Raw genomic sequence first — 25,279 nt, 5'->3', positions numbered from 1 at the left:
TTATTGACTCGAGTACACGTAATGACAATTTAATTATAATAAAATAATCCTAAAATAGCCATAACCACAATGATTCGGAAGCTGCCAAGGTCAAAATAAAAATTTTCCCTCTCTATATTATATTGTATGTAGAAAGTAAGTATTAGTATTAAACAATCACAATAATATTATACTCAAAGAGTCCTTAAATTGAAATTGTCTGATAATTTATTTTTTACAATAACTGTACCTATCGGCTATCTACATCATAGATTTATAAATTAAAGTAATGTAAATGTTTGACAATTATTAAGAAAACCCAGAGTTTCTATTTATTGCATTTTTAGAAAATATTAATAACCAATTTTTTTTAATGTATAATTAAATATTCTTATTTTTACTATAATTTGTGTTTTATGTTTTTTAATACAATCAATATTATATTTAGATAGTTATAAAATACTTTTTATATGATTCATGTACTAATTAAGGTTTAGATTTAGATTTTGAAATTAAACTTCTTTTAGGAGAGAAAAAGTGATCATGTAATTATAATATACCACCAACTTACAAACTTCACTCCTTTTATCGTTACTTTTTTTACCATTTGTTATCTCATAATTATCCTCTACACCGTTTGGTGCGTTTCATCAATGAATATCCTTGCTTTGAATTTTGTAATAATTACGTTAAATATACAAAAGGTGTTACTTAGGTATTTACTTTTATTATGCTCATGTTTCGTATACAAAATACGTTTTATATAATATAAGTTACATTGAATTACTGGAGTAAAATTATATAAAATAATTAAATTTATGTAATATATTATTAATCATAGTTGTATTTTATTATAGTTATTGTCAAAATAATTTTTTGTTATTAATCTGATATTTCGAGAGTATAATGATTTCATTTTTTTATATGATTCGTGCATGCACTATATATTATATATTTTTGAGGAGATATTTAAGATAAACAAAAAATACACGTATCATTAAAAACAATGTGAGATTAAAACAATATTTTAGGAGATATAAATATATCGGGCATATAGATATATTGTAATTTATATTTACATTCTAAAATCAAAATTATAGTACCTAAATCCAATATTAATATAGTACCAATTTCTGTAGTAAATATTTTTTTTTTACTGTGTAACATTGGTTTATGCAATTATAAACTAAATATTTAATGTTATGATAATTATTATTGTATTTTATTTATATTAAAATATTGTCTCATACACATTTAATGATCCAATACTTATATTATTAATTTCATTTTTTTTTTTAAGCGTAATAATAAACTTATTTTTATTAAATCAGTAAGTATTAAATGCTTAATTCTAAATAAAGTCTGCAGAAAAAATTTTTGGACTATGGTTAAACGTATGTTTCAAATGGTAGATCACCATGAATAAAAACAATATAATACTTTAATATGTACAGTAGATCTCAAGATAATTAAGATACTTCAGATAGTTAAGACAATATTCATTCTCAGCAATGCTATTCACAGCCAAAGTTCCAGTATTAAAAGTATTAAAAACGATCATTGAAATTTGATTATTCCTATCTATTGAAATGTCCTTAAGTGATAAGTAAACTGTATGAACAGTGATAAGCATAATCAAAGTACTCATAAGCCATGAAAAATACAATATGTCATGTGCACTTATCGACTTATAATTATATACTGAGCGCAACCGTTTAAATAAACAATAAACAATTATTGTGAATATAAATAAGAGAACAATTTAACTCGCGTAATCATTGTCGGACTTGCAATATCGTATAATAATGGTATAAAAAGACAAAATCGACGGTAAAAACAAAATAATATTATACATCGTGGATAGGATGCCTATTGCCTACCAATCTATACCGACGTCTCCAGCTGAAAAAGTTATGAAATTTATTTGCCAATTGTGTTCAGAACGCGAACACAGTTTAACAACAACTATTCGTTTGATATAATATAATATTCTACATAATTAATAGGACATCGACAACAATCATGAATGCGTCGTCTATACGCATAATATATTATATATGTATATAATATTATATGCGCTCGCGTGTGTTTATGTATATAAGGTACTTGCTATAAAATATATACGGTGACGGTCGCCTATAATATATTATAATGTACATATGTTGGCAAGTCGCACGAGGACTTACGATTATATACAATCAAGTGTTAATACATTTGCTCGTGTGTGTGTGTTTTGTTTTATTTATTTTTTTCATTTTTTTTTTTTTTTTTATATGCACACATTATGTTATATTGGCATACAGTATTATATGCATAACGTACGTGTATACATTTAATTTAATTGATCCAATGTACGGGCACGTCAATTATTTAGTCCTCGGTCCGGTTTCGAACAATCACGAGCAGCAGCAGCAGCAGCAGCAGCACGATAGATGCGGATACGGCCGAGCGTCAATAAGAGAATACGGACGTCACAGAAAACACATATTATACATTCATATAATATAATAAACATTAAACCGTACACTGGTATTACGGGTGGATATATATTATTATATAGGTACACCTACACTGCAGCGGACACACATTATTATATTGAACGCAGCAGCTCCTGTTCTAGAATACGTTTCTTAAGTATTTTTTTTTCTTTGTCGCCGCGTATTTCCGAGTCGTTCGCCATCCGCGATCGTTTATCGAGTCCGCGAGTCCGTATAGCTTTGTTTTTTATTTGCTCGTATGTTTGTTTGTTTGGTTATTTATTTGTTTAATTTTTTCAAAAAATAAACGTTTTGTTTTTTTATTGTGTCTACTACGTAATAATATGTTCGTACAACATTGATAAAATGGGTGTAGTCAATTTGTACCAAAATTGACCCTGAATATTTACAACATGTGTAATTTGCATCAAAATTTTTAAACTGCGTTTGTAATTTGCACGAAAATAAAAATATGTAATTTTTACCATCGTAAGTAGTAATAAATTGAAAATGTAATTAGCACCAAAATCAAAATCGATTAATATAGGACAGGTACTGTCGAGAGAATAATCGTACAATTTTTGATATTTAAGTAGAGTATACTTATAAAAAAAATAAAAATATAAAAATAATAAAACAAACTGATGTTGCATCGATTACCAGATTAGTTAGATTGCAATTTATGTTTTGATACTTACAGGTTTTTTGTATTTATATTAACTAGTTAAATGAATGAAGTTGTTGAAATCAATTTACTATTATGTTTGAGAAGTCATTCGATTAGGTATCAGTAAACTCGATAGTTTTATATACGTAATACGTATCTGTTTGAAAATCGGCGAGAACTTGAATGAAGTAAAACAATTTCTTAAATATCAAATCATGTGCGATTATTCTTTCGATAGTACCCATCTTATGATAATCGATTTTGATTTTGGTGCTAATTACATTTCCTATTTCTTACTACCTACGGTGGAGCAAATTACATATCTTTATTTTGATGTAAATTACGAACTCCTAATAAAATTATGTCGCAGCAATATAAACCGCCCGCACCAATGTAGTTTAATTCAATCGGTTTTCGAAATTGTTCACGGTAAGAGTGTTGAAGAGCACAATATTTCTGTGGCCGTTTCCAAATGATAGATGCACAACAGCAAAACCAAAATATGTACACACATATCGTATACTGTTTATAAAGTTGTAGCCCCGTACTGTGTACAGCTACGCAGATACTACCTCGTTTTGTCGTAACTGGTGTAACAGTGTTAATACGAATTTGAGAGTGCCCCCAGCCCAGAGTCAAATAATGTGTGTGTGTATATTACTTACTGAGAAGGTGCAAAGTAATGATCTGCGTAATTGATATTGGAAATTTTCAAAAACATTCCATTACGAGAACGTCAAATCATCCAGGCGCACTTATCCGCAGTGGTACATGTTAATAAAATTAATTATTATTTTCAACCGCAGTATCTAAAAAGTGACGTTTTCTATATATAAAAAAAAATGCTGTAATCAAAAATATAAATTCACAATAATAGTCTTTATATTATATATACTTTATACTATTTATGGTCCGAAGTTGATTTGTACTCGTATTTAATAAGTGCAAACATAATATAGTTGACCGTTCTATTGGGAATCAGGTACAAAATATGTACATAATATCTGATATATACAAAAACAAATACTGAATGTTGAAACCATCACAAATGTTGTGGCAAGCTTATGATGTGTTCATAAAAGTTAAGACACATTTAAGATCATTAGAATAAAATGTTTGTTTATCACGGTTAGGTTACTACATTTAATTGAACAAAAGTGATTTTCTTTTGATCAAATGAACTTAAGCTAGTTAGAGTAATAAGTAGATCTGCCAACCTTGAATAGTAGATATACCTTACACCGCTCATAAGAAAAGAGAAGATAAATAAAATAAATATGCCTTTTATCTGCAGTGATCTGATCTAACAGCATTCTTATACGTGTCTTTGTTTGGCGAATGTATCAAGAATGAGATCAACGACTATTATATCATATGCATATACATCGAACGACATACGTGTATAATACAACGTTACTCTTTATACGAATATTCAGAATAACTAAATAAAACCATTCAATCTCTTGTCTGTCATTGTGAAGCACGCGTGCAATTTTGTAAACAACTTGCCAGATAAGCCAATAAAATCGTTTCGATGTATGTCAAATCGTCCAAATAACTCAATCGATCTTTTCGTAAAATGAAAATCCAGTTCATACGAATGGTAATAGACGTGTACTCGTGTACTAGGTTTACGAGCACAAAAAATGGATACAATTTTCAATTTTCGTCTGTTATTGGACTTTTAAATGAATACTCATTTTTTACACACGTAAAGATAAAACACAGATATTAAATGTATAGATTACATTTAACGTGGAGTGCATACAAAATAACACATTGCATGAGTATAATATTTTACGTTTAAGATTATTATTGGCGTTTTTAATATAATATTAAACATGTAATTCAAACATCAATAATTAATTGATAAATGAGTTAAATATTTCAACGATATAATATTTATTATTATTATTATTTAATTAACCTATTTTTATCTGTTAGAGAATTGTCAAATAACAAATTTATCTTTAAAACAGATTTATATTTATATGTATATGAGCCATTTTGTATTGTAATATTAATGTCCAACCAAATTTGTACAAAATGAAAATTTTTTTATTAATAAAAACAAAAAAAGTAATACTGTTTTAAAATAATTATTAAAAATATCAAATTAACTCGACAGAATAAACTAAGTTTCAAAAATATTTCTCATATTACACCCTGATTCCTGGTGCCGGGTGAAGAAAATTTATCGTTTTGTACAGTTGAACTACGGTACCAGAAAAGCAATTTCAACCTTTCCCACAAAATACGTCTTATACACCGAGAATATCAGTCGAACATAATCCGGGCGGTCGCACGCAGTTCACGAAATCACCGCGAGCTACAAAGACGAAGTGTGGCGGAACTTTATATAATATTATTTGGTCGCAATTGTGATGTACTCAAGTCGATATTAAAACAAAGTCGTACATCAAAAACCGATTTTTTCGTTTTAACGTTTATGGAATCTTCGAGACCAAACCTAGAGCGGGTCCTGATAGAAAAACAATTACTATATAATACGTTTCGGCGGTATAGAGATTTGCAGACGTCGTGGGGAGGCCGCGTGTTTGCGTATTGGTCGGAGCTATTTTATGATGTGGTCAAACAAGATACAAAGTAAATTATACGAGAACAGTCGACGGTCGTAAACGGCGCCGGCGGGAGAGATGTGAAAATGTTTGAATATCAAGGGATGATGCGTATATTATATTACATATACGTATAAAACGAGTTGTGCGTACGCGTCCCGATGTTTCTCCGAGCGATGTTATGTATATACGTTACGGGTCGTCATTAAACGTTTTCGAAAAAAAGAACCACACCGTCACTAGTATTTAAATACCTAGCACTTATTATCTATACAATCGCTCTGTAATGACAACGCGCGCGTATTACCGTAATCGTATCGACGATTGTCCGTCTCGAATAAAACTATTTCATTCAAATATGTTTCGATTGTACGGAAAATCGTTCTTTGTGCGTGCCTACTGTTTATATTATAATATATATGTGTGTGTGTGCATGTGTTATGCATAATATTATATTATTATACATGTGTTCGGATTTGCGAGGTATGTCGCGCATGCACATTTTATACACAAGTCTACCTCAATATCGTCTCAACACAGAGAATTCGCAGACCTTTCGTTATTATTGTGTGCGTAGTACTAATGGTAGAAAATTATACTCTTTTTTTGTAATACATTATTATATTATAAATAATATTACATCCGGTATAATAACCGTTCATATTGCAATAATGTACGTAGGTACAGAGTTTTATCCTGACAAACCAAAGAAACATATAAAAAAGGATTTTGTTCAATAGGCGCCTAATAGATAATGTAATAATAATAGATACAATAATACTGTATTAGATAGTCTAAAATTGTGCACGTCATTGAAATATTGTTAAATGAACTAAACATTTTTAATTGTTTATAATTCTTATAATATATTATTTTTAAGACAATTTTTTAAAACCTAACTACTCCAAGATAATAATAACATCTAATAATGTTACTTTAATATAATATATTATATGACGGGTAGTAGTTCCAGCTGTAGTACATATTTTGTTTTAAAAATGATGTACTAACGTTCAAGTTTATAATACATTTCAAAGTTTTTGAAAAATGTCTAGATTGTATAATTTATAAGGTTATTATTTATCAAACATATTCACACCCAAACTATCTTTTAATAATGAATTAATTAAAACTGTAGTCTAAAGAGCTTTTAAATATACTTAATGCCTAAGAAAGTAAAGACTAAAATTTTCAAAAACTTAGAAAGTTTATACCATTTAAAAAGTATCCTGTGAAGTTATCAACTTTTTTCGACACTAATTTATTTTATGTAAAAAAAAAAAAAAAAACTGCGTAACGAAAAGAATATAACGTTTTTTGGTTTCCCTAGGAAAATGTATACAAAATATGTATATATATTAATGTTACGTATTATATCGCCAAGTGAAAACTAATGAAGTGACACATTCTTAAATATATATCTAAACATTGCCATGCGTTAAACATTTACAAACATAATATGATATTTCATACAATTACTTACAAGTTACAACTACTATTGATGATATAAAAAAATAAACTTCAAGATCAGTAATATGTCTTATGTTTTTCTCAAAAAAGAAAAACTTAAATTTTTTTGAAAAAGAATTATCCCTTTTCCTGTAAATTATAGATAACTTTTTTGAACATCTTGATGTATAAAAATCGAAATTTAAACGTGTAAAACCATTTATACGGAGTATTTTCTTTAATAAATACCTATATAGCATTAATAACTCAAAACCATTTATTTGAATTTTGATAATAATTTACAATAAAAATCTTTGAATTTTTAAGTTACATATACTCGTATATTAAATTGTATTTAAAAATCAAATAATTGATGATATAGTCCTAGGTATATACTTAAAAATGCCAATAATTAAAATTTGAATAAGTCAGTTGTAAAAAAAAAAAAAAATTGGTGTGAATATATATGGTGAATCAACTTACATAATATTTATTATACATGTATAATTTGATAATATTATTAAATGTTTTCTGTGTCATGTTTTATTTTGACATGATCTGAAATACCTCATTTTAAGGTTAAAATGTATATGTAGATAGTTCATAATGTTCGTATATAGCCATATAAGTAGTATAGATATAATACCTGTTTTAAAATAAGGGATTAGTCTTGTCCTTCAGAAATATACAAGTATACTATATATATATATATATATAGTATACTAGTAATATATATATATATATATACTATATAGAACTATTTAATACCTAGTACAAATATAACACAATATTACGTATACTGTATGTTTAACAAAACGATTTATTATGTTTAGGTAACGGGAAAATGGTCAAGTATCATAAACTCATTAATCATAATAAAAAGAATCACAATATAATAATGTCACAAAATATGAACACATATGTTATACTTATGGTTATTAAATAAGTCCTATACGAACCTAACAAGATTTAAGAATAACGTTTTTACCTACATTGAAAATGCTTAAGAGCTTAAGGTGTAAAATAATGCAAATACAGTATACATATTAATATATTATAAATTATTTTCGGATAAGAACCTAAAGTAAACAATCAGAAGATAATTGGACAAGATACAGACATCAATTATGTTACACATAAAACTATGTATAGTAAGTCCTCGTTTATCGTCGAGGTTAAGTTTCTGGAAAACACACATTAATCGAAAAAACGTTAAATGAAACACTTACTCCTTATTATAATGGATTCCTGTTAATAAATAATAATGTATGTATGTATGTAGGTATGTATTATTATAGTTATTATAATTGCACGATTTATTTATTTTATTGATACATTATTAATTGTTGTATTAAATTACATATTATACCAAAATTAATGAAAACTTATCATTAGATTTACATACGTATTTACAATTCATCTCTTAAAAAATGAGACTAGTGTTGACTGTTTGCTACATTTTTCTCATCATGACACAATTCTCTGTAACACGTTAAGCTGTCAAAACATTCGTTCAACCTGCGAAAATTTTTCATGATTTGAATCTTTATTGTTGGTAATTTGAATGCCTTCTTCAATTATTTAGAAAGTTTTGAATAATTCTTTTACCGCAAGAAATTTTTCATTCGGTTTTTTACTTAGTTTATCTTGAAATTTGTAATGCAAATAATACAAATGGTTTTATAATTAAAACTATACTGTATAGTAATATTCTCTGTACTGAACTTTTTATTCGTATTATATAACACTAATTTATTCATTAAAGTTGTGCATTTAATGTCATATTAGATTATACTCATATTACATTATTTCATTATCCATTTAATGATCAAATTCTCATGTGAAAACTTTTTATTTTATTGTTTTATCAGTAGCCGTAGACGTATTTAAACCCACTTTTAATCAATATTAAAAGCTGTATTTGAGATTAAGGTTACAGAAGTGTCTTATTAAAAATACTTTCAATGACAAAATTCACAGTTCTTAAAATAATCAGTGCAATGTTAATGTTCAATTTTATTATTGCAATTCCTATGAGTTGTAAATGATAAGCATATCGAACTAGTTATAAAACATGAATGATATAATAAAATTATGTATGATAATTGTTGTTTTTCAAATATTATTTCAATCACATAGTTAAACATGATCAACAATAACAGCCGTAAATCGCTTTATGTTTTTTTTTGTCATTCATTATTAATTCATGATTGAATAGTTTGTTGTTAATACCAATCCGTCAGTATTACGAACGCTATCTAAAAACTCCGTTTTTGGCAATTAAATCATAATATTATTATTGTAAGTTCTGTTTGAATGACTTTATTATAGCTTTTAGTGTTTTAGGTTTAACCTTAAGCTCAGATACTAAAAAATAACGATATAACTGTACTGTTATTAAACATATCTGTGCTACGTAGGAAATAATTCATATTTGATTAAAGTCTTTATATGTATTCGGAAGACATCACGGAACAACAAAATAAATGCAAAACAGTAAAATACGAGTATAATGGAAATTATTCATCGATTTATTCATAAATAAAATACTCATGGTAAAAATTGAAAAGCGCAATATTTTATTGATACAACACCGTTGATTCTATGTACTTACTATATGATTAAATACAGAAATGCGAAATAACTCAATACGCCTTGTATGTTTTTTTTGTCGTTTGCTTGAGTAAAATTCGTCAGTACTTACTATGTTTCGTAGTGTGCCTGGAATGGATTTTGTTTTATTTATTTTGTTTTTTTTTGTTTTTGTTGACACATAATTCGGCCGAGAGGAGAAGGAAAAAATAATCGAAAATCTGGTTGTGGTAGGCGCAGACAAGTGTCGTATAAGTGGACAAGAAGGTTAACCGTCGTCTTGTAGACATGTGAAATAGCTTGCTAAACAAAATGAAAGTCAAAGACCGCCTAAGTCAACTACTAGTCATTCTATGTTTGCTTTAAAGATCAGTCTGAATTCAACGACAACAATATGAAGAAAAGAACACACCATTGTCGGATAATGTTACCCGTGTTGAACCTACACTGTTAATAAATACCTTTCCAATATATAATGACCAATTCACCAAATAGTTTTTGTTTCATCTGCGTGTAAAATTTGTATACAATAATAATTATTATGCTGTTGATGCATATTTTAAAACTAATTAAAAACGCTATCCATATTGTTTTTACGTACCTATGTAAAATATATTTCATGTTGTTGTCTAAAAGTATAAATTATAAAAATTATTACTCATCAAAAATTATTTTTTTATATTGTAGGAATACAAAACTAAAATTTTATTGTAACATGTATAACATAAATAAAAATAAAAACGTTCAAAATACTTAACTTTTTCAATTAAAATGTTTATAATTATTGTATTAATAATAATTCTACTAGAATAAAAATGATATTACGAATACAATGAAGAATATCTCTTTGATTTCATGATTTATTTAGTAAAATATTGTATTGATGACCTAGCCCTTACTGTAGTCAGTCAGTACTAACACCGTGACCTTTGTATAGCTGCAAAGAAATAATATTTTCTGTGGACTTGTGGTTGTTTCGCGTGCAATTGTATTCTGATAAATAAGATTCAAACAAATAAATATAATTATCATAGAATCTTTTTTAATGAATAAGTATATTTATGTATTATTTCATTATTAATTATGACGTAATATTAACACATTTTTGGAATACAATTTTCATATTTACTTTATATCTTTTACAATTATGAGCATTACTTAAATATATTTACATGCTTAAATTGTTAGTATAATCAGAGTTATAATTTTCTATATAATTTTATTATTCTATCGCTGTAAATAATTACGTTAAATTATTTCTGCAGTACCTACGATTACAATGGTCAGTATATAGTATAGTGGCAATAATGCCATAGTTGTCGTCTGTACTATCACGGTGTAATAATATTACTGGGCATGTGGAACTCGGAAGAACGCGCGTTATTGATTGTTGGCATACACACACCGGAACGTAGATTAAAATAAATTTCAAAAACTCTGCAAAGAAACGGATATCACCTACCGCCTAGGCTAGCTATACGTACACACCACAAACTCACACGGTCTTATCGTTTAGCTATATGTTTATTAACTACATATCTACTTGTATAAATGAGGATAAGAAAAAAAAAAACCTAGAAACGAGAATAAAAATACTGCGCGGTGCGGTGTTGTTATACGGAACATACGCATACCTATGTCATTGTATACCTATAATCGAATTATGTCAACGTCGGTGGAAACATTCGTACGGTTTCCGTGCATAATCCCTGTTTTTAAACCGTATAGTCGTGACCAGCAGACGCGTGGACGATTCAGTCCTCTGCCATCAGACGACGGCACGTCTAATGTAATATTGTACTTTCAAATATAACACTGCGTAGTTCTTTTTCGTAAACAGTAGTCCGTCTGTCGCTCACGGAACACACCGGGTCAGCTCCGAACGCGGTGCGGTCGTCTCGTGGCGTTCGCGTGCACATATTACGATAATATTATTAAAATAATTATAACACAAGCATCGTTATTAAGATTCGTCGGAATTTCGGTCACGTCGCGCAGGCGGTCGCCGTCGTCTTTGTCGGTTTTCCTCCAGATTGCCGTCTGGCATTCCAGCGGACGTCGTCCGTGCCCGGCCAACGTCACTTATTCGTTAGACAACACACACGCTTATCGCACCAGGTCTTCTTCGCCGTGTGACCGACAGAGAGAACGAGACGACGGACTTGCTCAGAATCTATTGCGCAGGATCTACGCAGACGCTCTTACGCCATGGGACTCAGCACCGACCTACTGGACGTGAACAACTTGCCGGACGCCGGAAACCGTTTTGAGCTCGGCCAAGTTCTCGGTTCGGGGATATTCAGTAACGTTTACGCGGCCGTCGACAGTGAATCAGGTTAGACGATTCAATCTTATTATTATTTTTTTTTTTTTTTTTTTTTAATTTCGATTTTTTGACGTTGTTTTTCTCAAATACTGAAAAAAATATTAGTGAAGGGATGTCCGTCCGAATCCGTGGGGACGGTGAATTTATATTTGTTTGTAATGTAACGAATTCATACTACAGTGTTGGTAGAGAATCGTTTATTTTGTATTATTTTATTCTTTCGACAAGTCTTTATTATTATTATTATTATTATTATTACATATTATTATTTATATGTTTACTCAATGAAATCAAACATTAATTTATTACGTGCCCTTCGCGATGTTAACCCTGGATTACTACTTTGAATTACCTATCTCGTCTCGATTTCATTAATTTCCGTTAACGTAATGATTTAATGTTAATCTGTCGGAAACACAATTTTTTTATTTTTTTCAGTTATAACTTTTGATATAATAATATAATATAGTAAATCAATAAGTCGAAGTGACGAGAGTAACGGAATCACTATCCTTACACACTAAACGTGTCCCTCTTCCACGTCAAGTGGTTGAGAGATTTTGTTTTGGATAGTTAAGTATGAATTCCATGACAATCGAAGGGTGAAACGGCGGCTCAGAGTGTTTAATTTGACGTAGCGGCCCATTTTGAGCCCCGCAAGCCAATAACTATTTTAACACAACACACACACTTTCAATTCCCTCGGACGGTTCCTCCAGCCATCGGTTATCTGGGGGAAATAAGCTGTATAAAATATCATTAGCATTATAGTCGTCAAATGTCGAAATATTTACCTTTCGCACTGTTTCGCTCAAAGCAAAGGTTAGGTTAAGTTATGTAATCAATATAATTTTATTTAAAGTTTAATATTATTGCGTTAATAATAAAACGTATAATACACTTTCTTTAAACTATATTTTATATTTAGTGCACCTTGAAAGTTAAATTTAAAAAAAGACATGTTTAACATTTAACTTTTCCAAAAATAGTTTAAGAATCTAACAGAAATCAAAAACAAGAGAACATCTGATATAAATAATAATAATAATAAAAAAAATAAATAATAAATAATAAAAAATTTAATTTAATGATTAAGAAGAAAAATTATATTTTTACACATACTGATTTTATTGTCAATAAGTTATAGAATCTATGCTGTTCAGCAATGCAATTCTCAATCGAATAATTATTATTTGTCACTCGTTTCACATAACTTCTAATGTCCTTGAATTATTGTTTAAGTTATATATCATTATTAACTGATGACACGGTAACTAATAAAAAGTTAGGAATTTTTTTTTTTTAAGATATAAAACAATGAACATTCACACAACAATAAACAAATTGACAATAGCGCTGTTGTTAAATGCATATTATATTTATTATTTTTATATACTTACATTTCTAATTTAATATTTTTCTTATATATTTCCATAATTATTTGAATCTATTAACACTCTTTTTATAAAGTACGGCCAACAATTTATACTTTAAAATATTTGGTTGAGAAAGATTTGTTTGTAAATTATAATTTATGCCACTTTCCGTTTATACTAATTGTTGTGATATTGAAATATCTTACGATTTAATTTAGTGACTGAATATGCGTCGAGTATTTAAAAATATAACAAACATAGATTCCTAACAAACTCGTAAATGCTTAATAAGTAATAATTAGTATTGTATAATAAATAATATTTTCTATTTTAATTATGTCATTGATGACATAAAATCTCTACGCATTATTTGTTTGTTATTGGCTCAGATATCATTATAATACATTAAACATATTATAACAAAATAGATAATTTTTTCGAGCTGTTATATAATTTATTTAATGATAAAGACGTGTTATTTAAAAAAAAATCACGAAATACAAGATAACAAGTCGAAAATATTATATTAAAAAATTTAATGTTCAAAAAGTTAAGCTTGTTAAATTTTTTAAGTAATTAATATTATGAAACTTGGAAATATTGTAGGTTTTACTAACGTATTTTAATTCGTCTAATTATTCGAAAATTTTTACTCAGCAGGGTTTTATTGTGCACAATGAAATATTTTATAATATTCTTGATTACTAATGTAAAAATTAAATTATTCTTATTTAAAATTACCACGTCTGTTGTAACCAATATTAGAAATTTTATTTTAATAATATGGTCATTTGAACTTCAAGAAATTTATTTTTATCTAAGTTATTCAAATTATTACAGTGATATTAATATTATTATTATTTATGAATTGTCAAAAGATGTGTTTTATTGTATTTGTATTGCGGTTTGCCGGATTAATCACTTCTGGAAATATGAATAAATCTATTTGATTGAAGAGTGACTTCCACGTAAAGTTACTTTATTAAAATTCTGTTCTTGCTATTCAAATTTTATGGTCACCGCAAGAATACCGATTTCAATAGATACTAAAAGATTTACTAATGCCTATAAGATACAAATAAAAACACATGCATCTCGATTGGGTTAATTGTGCTTTATATTTATACAATACATTTTTATAAAACCACTTTATATACCTACTGCTTATTTCTTCCATCATATTTGAAAGAAATAATTTAATATATTGCTTGGCTTAGTAAAATATATTGCTAACACTTATGTTACAAACTTAATCGGTAAAATATAACGCATGACAATCGTGTAAATACGTATGACATCAAAACTAAGAATTTATGAGAATATAAATTTAAGATAATTTTTTTATAGTTAGTAAAATACTGATGAAAATGATTGCGAGATTTCGAAATTGCTGTAGTTTAAGGAAATTTTTCGTAGTTGTTCAGCAATAGTATTCAAGCTTTTAGAAGTATACTCCAACCATACATGTTCACTTTAAAAATTGTAACTAATTAAAAAAAAAAAATGAATAAGTTTATTTATTACACAAATAATGTAAAGACTTTTTTTATTACGTATTTTTACCTCTCTAACTTTAATATTTTTAGATGACTATCAACATTGAAATTCCATAACATGCGTTTTTTTAATTTTACTAATGATTTATGTTATGTGAGAGGTCAAAACTAAAAACAAAGTTTAATAATTTAATATTTGAATATTTACTACTTAAAGTAATCTATGTCTATGATGTGTTCCTTATTTTCTTGTTAAAATTATGAATTTTTTTCATAAGGTATACCAATTTATTTAATAAGTAGCTAAAATAAAATAACTTTTCTATCTTTACTACAACTGTATTATTAGCGTGTTAGTTCGTATTTTACTAAATTGTATGAATTATTTTATAAGTAACATATTTCAATATGATTATTATATAGTTATTATTATTACTGGTAAGTTTTAGTCAAATAAGGTTTGAAAATAGATCACCTTTTTTTTTTAAAAAAAAAGGCCATGAATGTTATAATATATGTATTAGTACACATTAAACAAAACATGTATCCTAATTAATTATTTGATTTTTTATAATATTGTATGACAGGTTATTAATTGAACGATAATTATATAAATATTTAACCCTTATAATTCAGGAAAAAATGTCGCGATCAAAATTCAAAACCTCAACGAATTTTCGGTTAATGAGAAAGACATCAATGAAGAATATCGGATATTGAAAGATCTGTCATCACATCCAAATATGCTAGAATTTTATGGTGCTTACACCAATAATAATGCTGTTGAATTGTGGTTTGTTATGGAGGTATACAATTTTTAATTTATTATATTAATCAATTTATCGATAGTTTTGTTTATGATAGTTATTATTAAATATTCTAGTTTTATTATTTTCATTTTTATTACTCATATTGAAAAAATGTATAACGCACTCAAATATATTGCATAGTTTCGATTTTTTATAATTTAGAGATACCTACTAAAATTCTTAAACGTATATTATGACTTGTGAGTAATATATAAATACATTTTATAGTTTTGTTTTCTTTCACTTCAATTATTTTAAGCAAAATAATTTAATTTAATAAAATGTATTGTTGTTTATGCTACTATGTAGGTACTTACTTATTACTTACCAGTAATTTAATTTAAAAAGTATACTTGAGTAGGTATTTCTCACAAATACGAAATACAAAATTTTGTATATTTTAAAAATCGTTCTATTAATCAATTTATTGTTTACTTACAATATATTTTAAGATACATTTTAAAATGATTTTATAATACATTTATTCAAAAAAATGTAATTACTTAGTAAAAGTTTTAACACTTCCCTCTTTACTTGCAACTTATAAGGTATACAAGTTTTACATCCAAATGTATATTGTGTTCGTTTTGCAATCGGTATTATTAAAACCTGAAGTCTTCGAATAAAATAATATGCTTGTAAATAATAATTTATTACAATGCAAATATGACTGTAGCTTATAATTTCATTTCACCGCCGATGTTATTTGCAGATGTGTGAAGGAGGAACTGTCGTGGACTTGGTCAATGGTCTTTTGTTACAAAACAAAAAAATGAAAGAAGAACATATTGGATATGTACTCAGAGAACTGATCAAGGTATGTGTTCAACAATAATACGTAAAACTAAATGCAAAAATCCTAAGCCGTTTATTCTTCAATTTAACTATTGTTTAATAATTATCATCGAGCATTATATTTAATTATACCAAAATGCGTAGGTATACGATAAAAATTGTTTTTCACTTTAGTAAAAACATACTTCAAAAATGCTTCGTCCATTTCGTGTGCTTTTATTTGTTTAAATTTAAATGTTTGGCGTTGATAATTTCATGTACGACAATAACAAACATACACGTATGATTATTTTACCACTGAATGCATCGTTATGTATTTATTTTTTTTATATCCGTAATTGCGTTGCATTTGTGATGCTTAAAATATTACGTGCGTTACTTATATTTTATTTTGAAAAAAAAATTCAAGTTATTTTTATGTTTTCCAATTTTCCAGGCCTCGTGTTTCTTACACGAAAATCACGTGATTCATAGAGACATCCGTGGCTCGAACGTGTTGTTGACGAAAAACGGGGAAGTGAAATTGGTAGACTTTGGTCAAGCCAGGTAACGTTGTTACAATAATAAGCTTATTCACACACGCACAGTAAAATATTGTTTCTAAACATTTAACATAATACCTACGATTGCTAAACGCTAAATCTAAACAATTATGGTTTTGGTGGAAAGCAAATGTATACTTCCATGGCCAAAACACATTTCTTAACTTGGGAAAATATTAAAATCGCGCTAACGCAAATTATGTTTCTCTTGACAGTTTGACATCAGAGTCGAGTCTAGTAATATATATTTAAATAGATTGATTGACAGCTATCTTGCTAAAAATTAAAATACCGCAAAATATATTTTATTATAAATTATAATGTTATGATATGATAAAATATTTTCATTAGTAAATAAAATATTATGTTTGAAGTAAGTCTCATATCTCACCGGTATGAATAAAATATTATGATCAGCCTTCAATTTCCACTTATTGACGAACGTTTATTATGCACTGTAAATGATATTATTATACTGCGTATTTGTATTCCATCATGTTGTATCATATCTTAGTCCAATTAATTAAATTGATTTATCTACCTAGGCAACTTTTATTTAAGATCCTGCTAATCATACACAAATTAATTATGGTATAAAATTTAAATTATCGACATAAACATTGTGTTAAATAAAAATCAATATTTTAACGATCAATCACATGTATGTAAATGTTTTAGTAAATGACGTGAAAAAAAAATTAATTAAAAATAAATTACTATTTGATTTATTACTTTCCAAAATTATTAAAAAAATTTTAAGTTATTATTAAAAAAAAACAAAAAAATTAAATCATGGTTAATTGAAACCTAACTAGTAACCATATAAGTAACACCTAGGTGATAATTGAAAAAAAATGTTCAATTTATTTTTCATTATTATTTCTTTTTTTTTATTAGGTTAAAATATACTTAAAGAATACTTTTAGGTAAAAAATAAAAAAAAAAGATTTTTTAGATGAAAAAATAGAAATTTAAAAAATAAATATTTTATTAAAAATCTAAATAACAACAACAATTGTTACTAAAATTAATAATTGCGATATATGATCACATTAAAATCTTAAAATCTATCACATAGTAATTATTATCTACTTATCTACCCATCCAGTAATAATTATTTTCATAACAATAACATTAAATAATAGTAGTATGTTTTAGTCGGTTCTGTATCCCCCGCAAATCCAGGAGATCCAGGTACCCCGCCCTCCCTATCGTGCGCGTGCCATGTCTCGCCATGCCTATCGCTGCCATGCCCCTCCATGCCGTTCCCGGCCTTACCCCTCCCCTCCATGCTATGAACGGCCATGCCCTCCCATCCATTCTCATCCAGTACATAGCCCCCTGTTAAGTTTTCGAATTCAATATACTCACGATGTAAACAAAACTATTAACCCTATCATCGCAATATTTTAGGTATAAATAAAGTAGAGTGGTGTGTAATATCTTCAGTAGTAATACATTCACTCTAGCAACGAGTCATTGTTCTCTATAGGTACTTAAAATCATTTTTCACGTTTCAAAATAAATTTACAAGTGTTTCTAAATGGCCGGTTCAATCAGATAATGCTATCATACAAGAAAACCTTACATATGTCCCGCCAACACCGCCTTCGGAGCTTATCGATCTTACTAACTATACGTTGAACTTCGTGAAACGTAAGTTATACATATTGGGATCGATCCGACTGATATGTTCAGAGTGGCGGTGCATATAATAACACCATCACGTTATGTTAATTTCAACTGAGTTTCTAAAAGAATATTTTCACTGATGGGTAATATCCTATCATTTATTTTGGAGCAGCGGCGAAGATATAAAGAACCATTTTCTCGAGACAGAGAATTTCAAGTTATTTAGCATGATGTATAGCGTGAGAAACTCCTAGTAATAGAGTCCAAGATACACGACGGATGTCGAATTTTTAAATCGTATGGAGCTATACGACTTCACTACCTAGAATGGTGCATTTTCGAAACAATCGTACGAAAATCAACTATAATGCATCAATCGTCTTAAACAATTCAATATATTTACGAATTATATTAATGGTGAATTTCCAAAGCGGAATCATTGCCGAGAACGAGTGAAGAAATGACTACGTTTATTAAAATGTACGTGACGATCATATGCAAGCAGTCCTAAACATGATGTCAATTTCATTAGTCAGCTCAAAATGAATGCATTAGCGCAATTAACTGAACACTGCATGCAACAATGGAATGGAGAAATGTCTCCAAAGGTATAACCAAATTTATTTATTCTATGTACATAAAGATTTAATAATTTATCTATTCTAGCCGTTTGATGATAATTTAACAATCATTTCACCGACCTCGCCAACCTATTTACCCTCAAGCATCACGAAGGGCAACATTTGACATTCATAATGAAAAGTAAATAGTGCAAAGGTAATTATAAAATTATTATAGATACATAAGTTATATGTGAAATATATATTTTTCCAGCCGTACTATTCATTTGACGGTATGCTGTCATTCGACGAAAATGATGCCCCGATTTTTCAACATACAAACCGTATCTGATGGAAACCAAGCAACGTATGCAATGTTTCCAAGACCATTATGATGAAGGTGGAAAATAACAAACTTTTAATAATTAATTATATGATTAATAATTTATGTGAAATAAAAAGACACGATATTTATATAAAAGTATTTTTTTTATAATATTAAGTTTACAATAAATATTTACATTGTTCTTACTTCACCATTAAATGGATTATAAGTTATAATCTGGTCATGTAATATTAAGCAATGCTGAGGTGGAGGCTGGAAACGCTTTCGGTATCGATCTCAATCCTGAGATCAACAGTGTATGATTTAGATGGTTCGGGCCTAGCCCCTAGCCCATGCGAGTCAATGCCGCGCGCTGCCATTCCTCCATGCCGTGCCCGGCCGTGCTCGACCGTGCCGTCAGTGCTCGGCAATGCCCTCCATGCCCTTCCATGCCTATCGCCTCCCCCCCCCCGCATCCATTTCTATCCAGTCTCAGTCGTCTCGACAGATGACCGTACTTGACATTTTCTGTAACACCTTATTGATATAAGATAATATATTGATATACCTGTACGTTTTCCCATTTAACCAAAAATCATTAGGAAAATACAGTTTATTTATTCCAAGGTGTATTTTAAATAAAACACATATATATCGTGGATCATATATTAAACAGGCATGATAAAATCATAATATAATATATGAATTAATAAATATTGTAGTCAAATCCAATGTATGATTTAATATAGTATTATTTATATAGTTAAATTCTGATATACTCAATATGATATTTTAGTTAAAAATATAATAATATGTTGGTATTGAAAATCGGGGGGATAGAATAGTTAATTTTACTTCATGGAAGGTTAGCAACTGATTAATAATATATATATATATATATGAAAGATATAGTATATATAAATATATAAAATAACGATTAAGACCATGAAAATGACCCTTAATCGTTTTGACGATAAACGTGTTGTTGACGAAGATCGAATCCGTACGCGCGCGTACGGCCATTACACGCTACGCGCGTGATATTATATTATTTTCTGTCTATAAATGTGTAAATAATTTAAAAATAAAATAAAAATATTTCCATTGTTGTATTATAATTGCGTTTATTTAAATAAAATATAAATATAATATATATTGTATGTATAATAGTAAATAATACGTAAATTAATATTAAACTGAATCCATATCGAGCTGGTGTGTGTGTGTAATTGCCATGCCATGAGTGGCCGTGCCATGCCATGAGTGGCCGTGCCATGCCATGAGTGGCCGTGCCATGCCGTGAGTGGCCGTGCAATGAGTGACCGTGCCGTGCCGTAAGTGGTCATAACATTCCTTGAACGGCCGTGCAGTGGTTTGTATTAGGGGGTTTTAAGAATTACGTCTAAACCATTTACGTATGGCATAAACTTTGTAGAATGTACATTGTTTAGGATTAAACTCCATATGAAAAATACAGCGGGGTAGAGTCGCATCACCATCACATATTTGATTCAATCTAGGACAACCCAAGTCTTCGATGTTGACGACGGCGACGTGTGGTATATACTCGGTGAGAAGTTGTTTTTTCTGCTCACCCTTCACGTAAATGCAGTCGAATTTCAGTGAATTCAATATTCTACCCACTTCTTCGTACTCGACATCACCATATTCCGTGGATAGTTGATGATAATTACGTTCGAGCCATTTATTCGTTTTCCGGCTCTTGTTGTCCTGTTTAGAGTTTGAATTTTTAAAAATCCAATGTTGGCTCGCCCAGGTTTCCGCCGTGTCGACTACAGACATTTCTTTTATCATGTATTTATTGCCGGCACCGAGAACGCACTGAATATCCACGATAGCCGACGACGTCATTATTTTTCGATCGAATTAACCTTTTTTCTTAATATTATAACTATCTTCGATGGTCTTGACACGTTTTTCCAGGACTGAAATAAACGACGATAGATCCGATAAAGGCTTTCTGATACGATTTTCAGTCTCTAATAGAGATATCGTACCCAGCCGTATATCTTCTTCTAGCGATTTTATCTTTACTTGTAGATTTACGATATCCGCTTTCAGAGTGCCTATCTCCAACTGCAGTAGCTTTGTATCGTACAGAATCGTTTTGTTACTCGATTGAATGTGCGAAATAGTATTTTTTCTACGTCCGTCGAGTGAATTATTGAAAATATCCATAATCAATGTACATGTTGTCCAAACGAAATGTATTGTACTACTGAAATGAGTTTTGAAATAACTATGGTGTATTAAACCTACTTTTAAAATTATATTTTTTTAATATAACTGTCTTCGATATTTTTCACACGCGCGTGTAAATCAGAAATATATGCTCCGTGATTTAATAGGGAATTTTCATAAAATTCTCCGGTTATATGACTTAGTATATCATTTAAACGATCGAGATCCTCTCGAGTTATACTAATTATAGTACTAGTCTCGGCGTATTTATTAAATAGTTCGGAAACACGGTTCTCGAGATTGAACAAAGGCTTATTATCATTATTATATTCTTGTATTTTATCATTTTCTATCGATTTTAATTTCTCTTCGATATTTGCAATATTACTTTTTAACTCATCTATTTCAACCTTCAGTAATTTCACGTCGTATACAATTGTTTTATTACTCGAATGAATATTGGAAATAATATTCTCCCTACGCCCGTCGATTGAGTTATTGAAAATATCCATTATCCGGTACGTGTTATTCGACTGAATATAAATATACTACTGAAATAGCTTCTCACAATTTAAGGTCGCTAGCTTTTATCCAACTATTATGTGACGCGTCAAACCCCAACCACTTGACAAACACTTCACTGCCCTTCCTACGTATAATTTTCTCGATTAAATATTCATTTCGGTGATTAGTTCTATGTATTTCCTCGGAATAAAAACACCCGGCGATCGGTTTGCCCGTATAATCTCGCAACTGATAAGTAACGGGCGATGTTTTATTTATTTTGATAATTTCAAATATTTCCGTAGACCAGTTTGGTAAATAACCTTTTGTGAACACACCCTTTTGAGTGCTGATACGAACGCTATCGCCTACTTTGAATTTAATTTTTACATTATTTATTTCACGTTGCTTTATTTCCACCGTAAGCGGGTTAAAATCCGCCTGTACCGGTGTCATTCCGATAGTTCTGTGTTTCGAATTATTATACTCCCGAAGCAACGTCGGTAAAATAGATATCCATTCGTGAGAGCCCCGCGCAGTAAACTCTCTAAACATTTTTTCTTTTAGCGTACGATTGAAGCGTTCAACAATACATGCTTTCATGATACTGTATGTAGAGTATTTGTGTATGCCATATTTATCCATCAACTCGTCGAACGTCTTGTTATAAAATTCTTTACCGTTATCCAATTGTAAAAGTTTCGGTGAGCGATCGTGCAGTATTTTAGACATAGCACTAGTGACTTCTTTACCGGATTTACTCCTCAGAGGTAGAGCCCATGCGAATTTAGTAAAACAATCAATTACGCATAAAATATACTTATAACCTTTATTTTTTTTCGAATATGGAATCATTTCGACCAAGTCAGCTTGCCACAAATCATTTTTTCCATATATGTTAACTCTTCGCCTCGTGAAATTTTTCCTCGACGGTTTGTGGAGTTCCGTGGCAATCTCGCGTTTAGACATTTGGAATTCGTTTAATTAGCCCGGCCTCAAGTAATTCCTCAAAAATAGATATTATCTCATTTGAAACACCTGTATTGCCAGCTGATTTCGATGCTAGAAGTAACCGAAGTCTATCGACCAACTCGTTTGGGTTATCCCAATACACTACGTTATTTCTCTGTACTTTCATATACAGTTCGCCACCCGAGGGAAATAATCGACTTATAATATTTTTAAATTTTTTACATGCGGTATTTTTAATTTTCGAACCGCCTGCGGTTAAATGCGCCGATGTGTGAATTAATATCGATTTATACGTCTTTAAATCGTCACCCGTATAAATAAGAGGGTTTTTCAAAAACAATAGTCGAAGAAGTCCCGAGGTTGCTGGATAAGACGCTCCATTGAAAAGTATTAAATTTCGAGTGAATTTCACTTCTTTATCGCCCAAGGTAATATCACCGTTTGCTAGTTTTTTCGGACCATAAGTCTTATCTATATCCACGGACTGGAACCAGTTTTCAATTTCTTGTTGATAGTAGTCGTCGTCGTCGTCATCAACATCGCCGTTTTCGTTAATTTCAGAATCTATTCCGCCGAGCTTATTTTCCTCCTTGTCCGCCGTACTTTGATTAGTAAACAAATCGCGCGTATTCGATATTTTAGTTAAAGGTTCTATAACGGGCTTGAATGTTTGCGCCATCAACTGTTGAACGTCGGCTTCACCGTTTTTCAATGAGGTATATTTACGTTTTATACTTTCCTTAGCCTTCACCAACTCCTCTAATATATTACTTTCCTCCTTCATGATTACGTTTTAAATGATATTTATTCAATATAAACGCCGTCTTATATAACCACGTGCGTATCAAACCCGAATCGGTAACGGCCGCTATCACGTTCACTATCTTTGCATATGACTACAAACGCAAACCTATCACGATTCCAGCACACGGTACAAAATTGTTTGAATTGATTGTACGTCATATCGCCCGAACAATGTTCATTGTATACATGCTTTAAATTAGTTTCATCTTGTTTGAACAAAACTATTAAATTTGCGTTATCACGTATCAGTTGTTTGGGTACTTTTGAATAACTCTGAGCTAGATAGAATATATCTACTTTATTATGCCTCCCCCTGGAAAAGTATTCCCTTATCACCCCCTGCTGTTCTCCAATAACGTCGTCCATGATAAATATAGAGTTTGGTAATACTTTTTCGGGCGCGATGACTTTATCGTTCTCGAAAAACGTGAAAATGTTAATTCCGTCAATACCATCAATAATACGCTTCAGTAATTTATATTTCGGTTGTTCCAGCGTTTTAGAGTATATGTAAATGTTTTCAAATCGAAGCCCGTTTTCGTCGACGAGTAGAAAATATATCAAATTCGTCTTGCCGCAACCCGAACTCCCCAATACTAGAGAGCGTATCGTGTTTGGAAATAACTCACCATGCCTATACTGTACTGTATCGGGGCTATCGATGTTATATATTCGAAGTTTTTTTTCTTGCTCGATAAATCGCATTTTACAAAGCAAACGTTACGCTATAAATACAGATGTGCTGCCTATGATAGCGTCACACGATGTCTCGCATTCGTAAACGAAACACCAATAAGGGTTCAGGCCTTGTTAACTCAGTAATAAACCATTTACCGGTGGAATTACATTTACCCGGTTATAGGTAAGTCGGTACATTACGTTATTAAATCCTAACTAAATTTTGGGTTTGCATTTAGATTCGCCGGTCCTGGTACGAAATTAAAAGAAAGGCTTGCGCGTGGTGATCGAGGCGTAAACAGTCTAGACGAGTTGGCTAGAGCTCATGATATCGCGTATGATAAAAGTAATTCACTAGCTGATCGACACAAAGCTGACGAAATATTGGAAAATCAAGCTTGGGAAGTGTTTAAATCCAAAAACACTGGAATTAAGGAAAAAGCCGCGTCTTGGCTAGTTACTACAGCTATGAAAGTCAAGCGCAAGATGGGGGCCGGCTGTGGATTTAAACAAAT

General features: G+C 29.8%; 1 protein-coding gene across 1 annotated transcript in view; it reads left to right on the top strand.

Moving 5' to 3' along the window:
- The first annotated feature begins 11,518 nt into the window (after positions 1-11,518).
- Positions 11,519-25,279, top strand: part of LOC112595591 (neither inactivation nor afterpotential protein C) — a 44,928-nt gene continuing 31,167 nt past the window's right edge. The window contains exons 1-4 of the mRNA XM_025340855.1: positions 11,519-12,078; positions 15,578-15,747; positions 16,463-16,567; positions 16,982-17,091. Of these exons, the coding sequence (XP_025196640.1) occupies positions 11,952-12,078; positions 15,578-15,747; positions 16,463-16,567; positions 16,982-17,091 (512 nt within the window). The 5' untranslated portion in view covers positions 11,519-11,951. The remainder of the gene's footprint in view (positions 12,079-15,577; positions 15,748-16,462; positions 16,568-16,981; positions 17,092-25,279) is intronic.

Source organism: Melanaphis sacchari, unplaced genomic scaffold, assembly GCF_002803265.2.
Source record: "Melanaphis sacchari strain LSU unplaced genomic scaffold, SCAv2.0 Contig28_pilon_pilon, whole genome shotgun sequence".
Classification (NCBI taxonomy): domain Eukaryota; kingdom Metazoa; phylum Arthropoda; class Insecta; order Hemiptera; family Aphididae; genus Melanaphis; species Melanaphis sacchari.
This window is presented reverse-complemented; position numbering and strand designations above follow the sequence as displayed.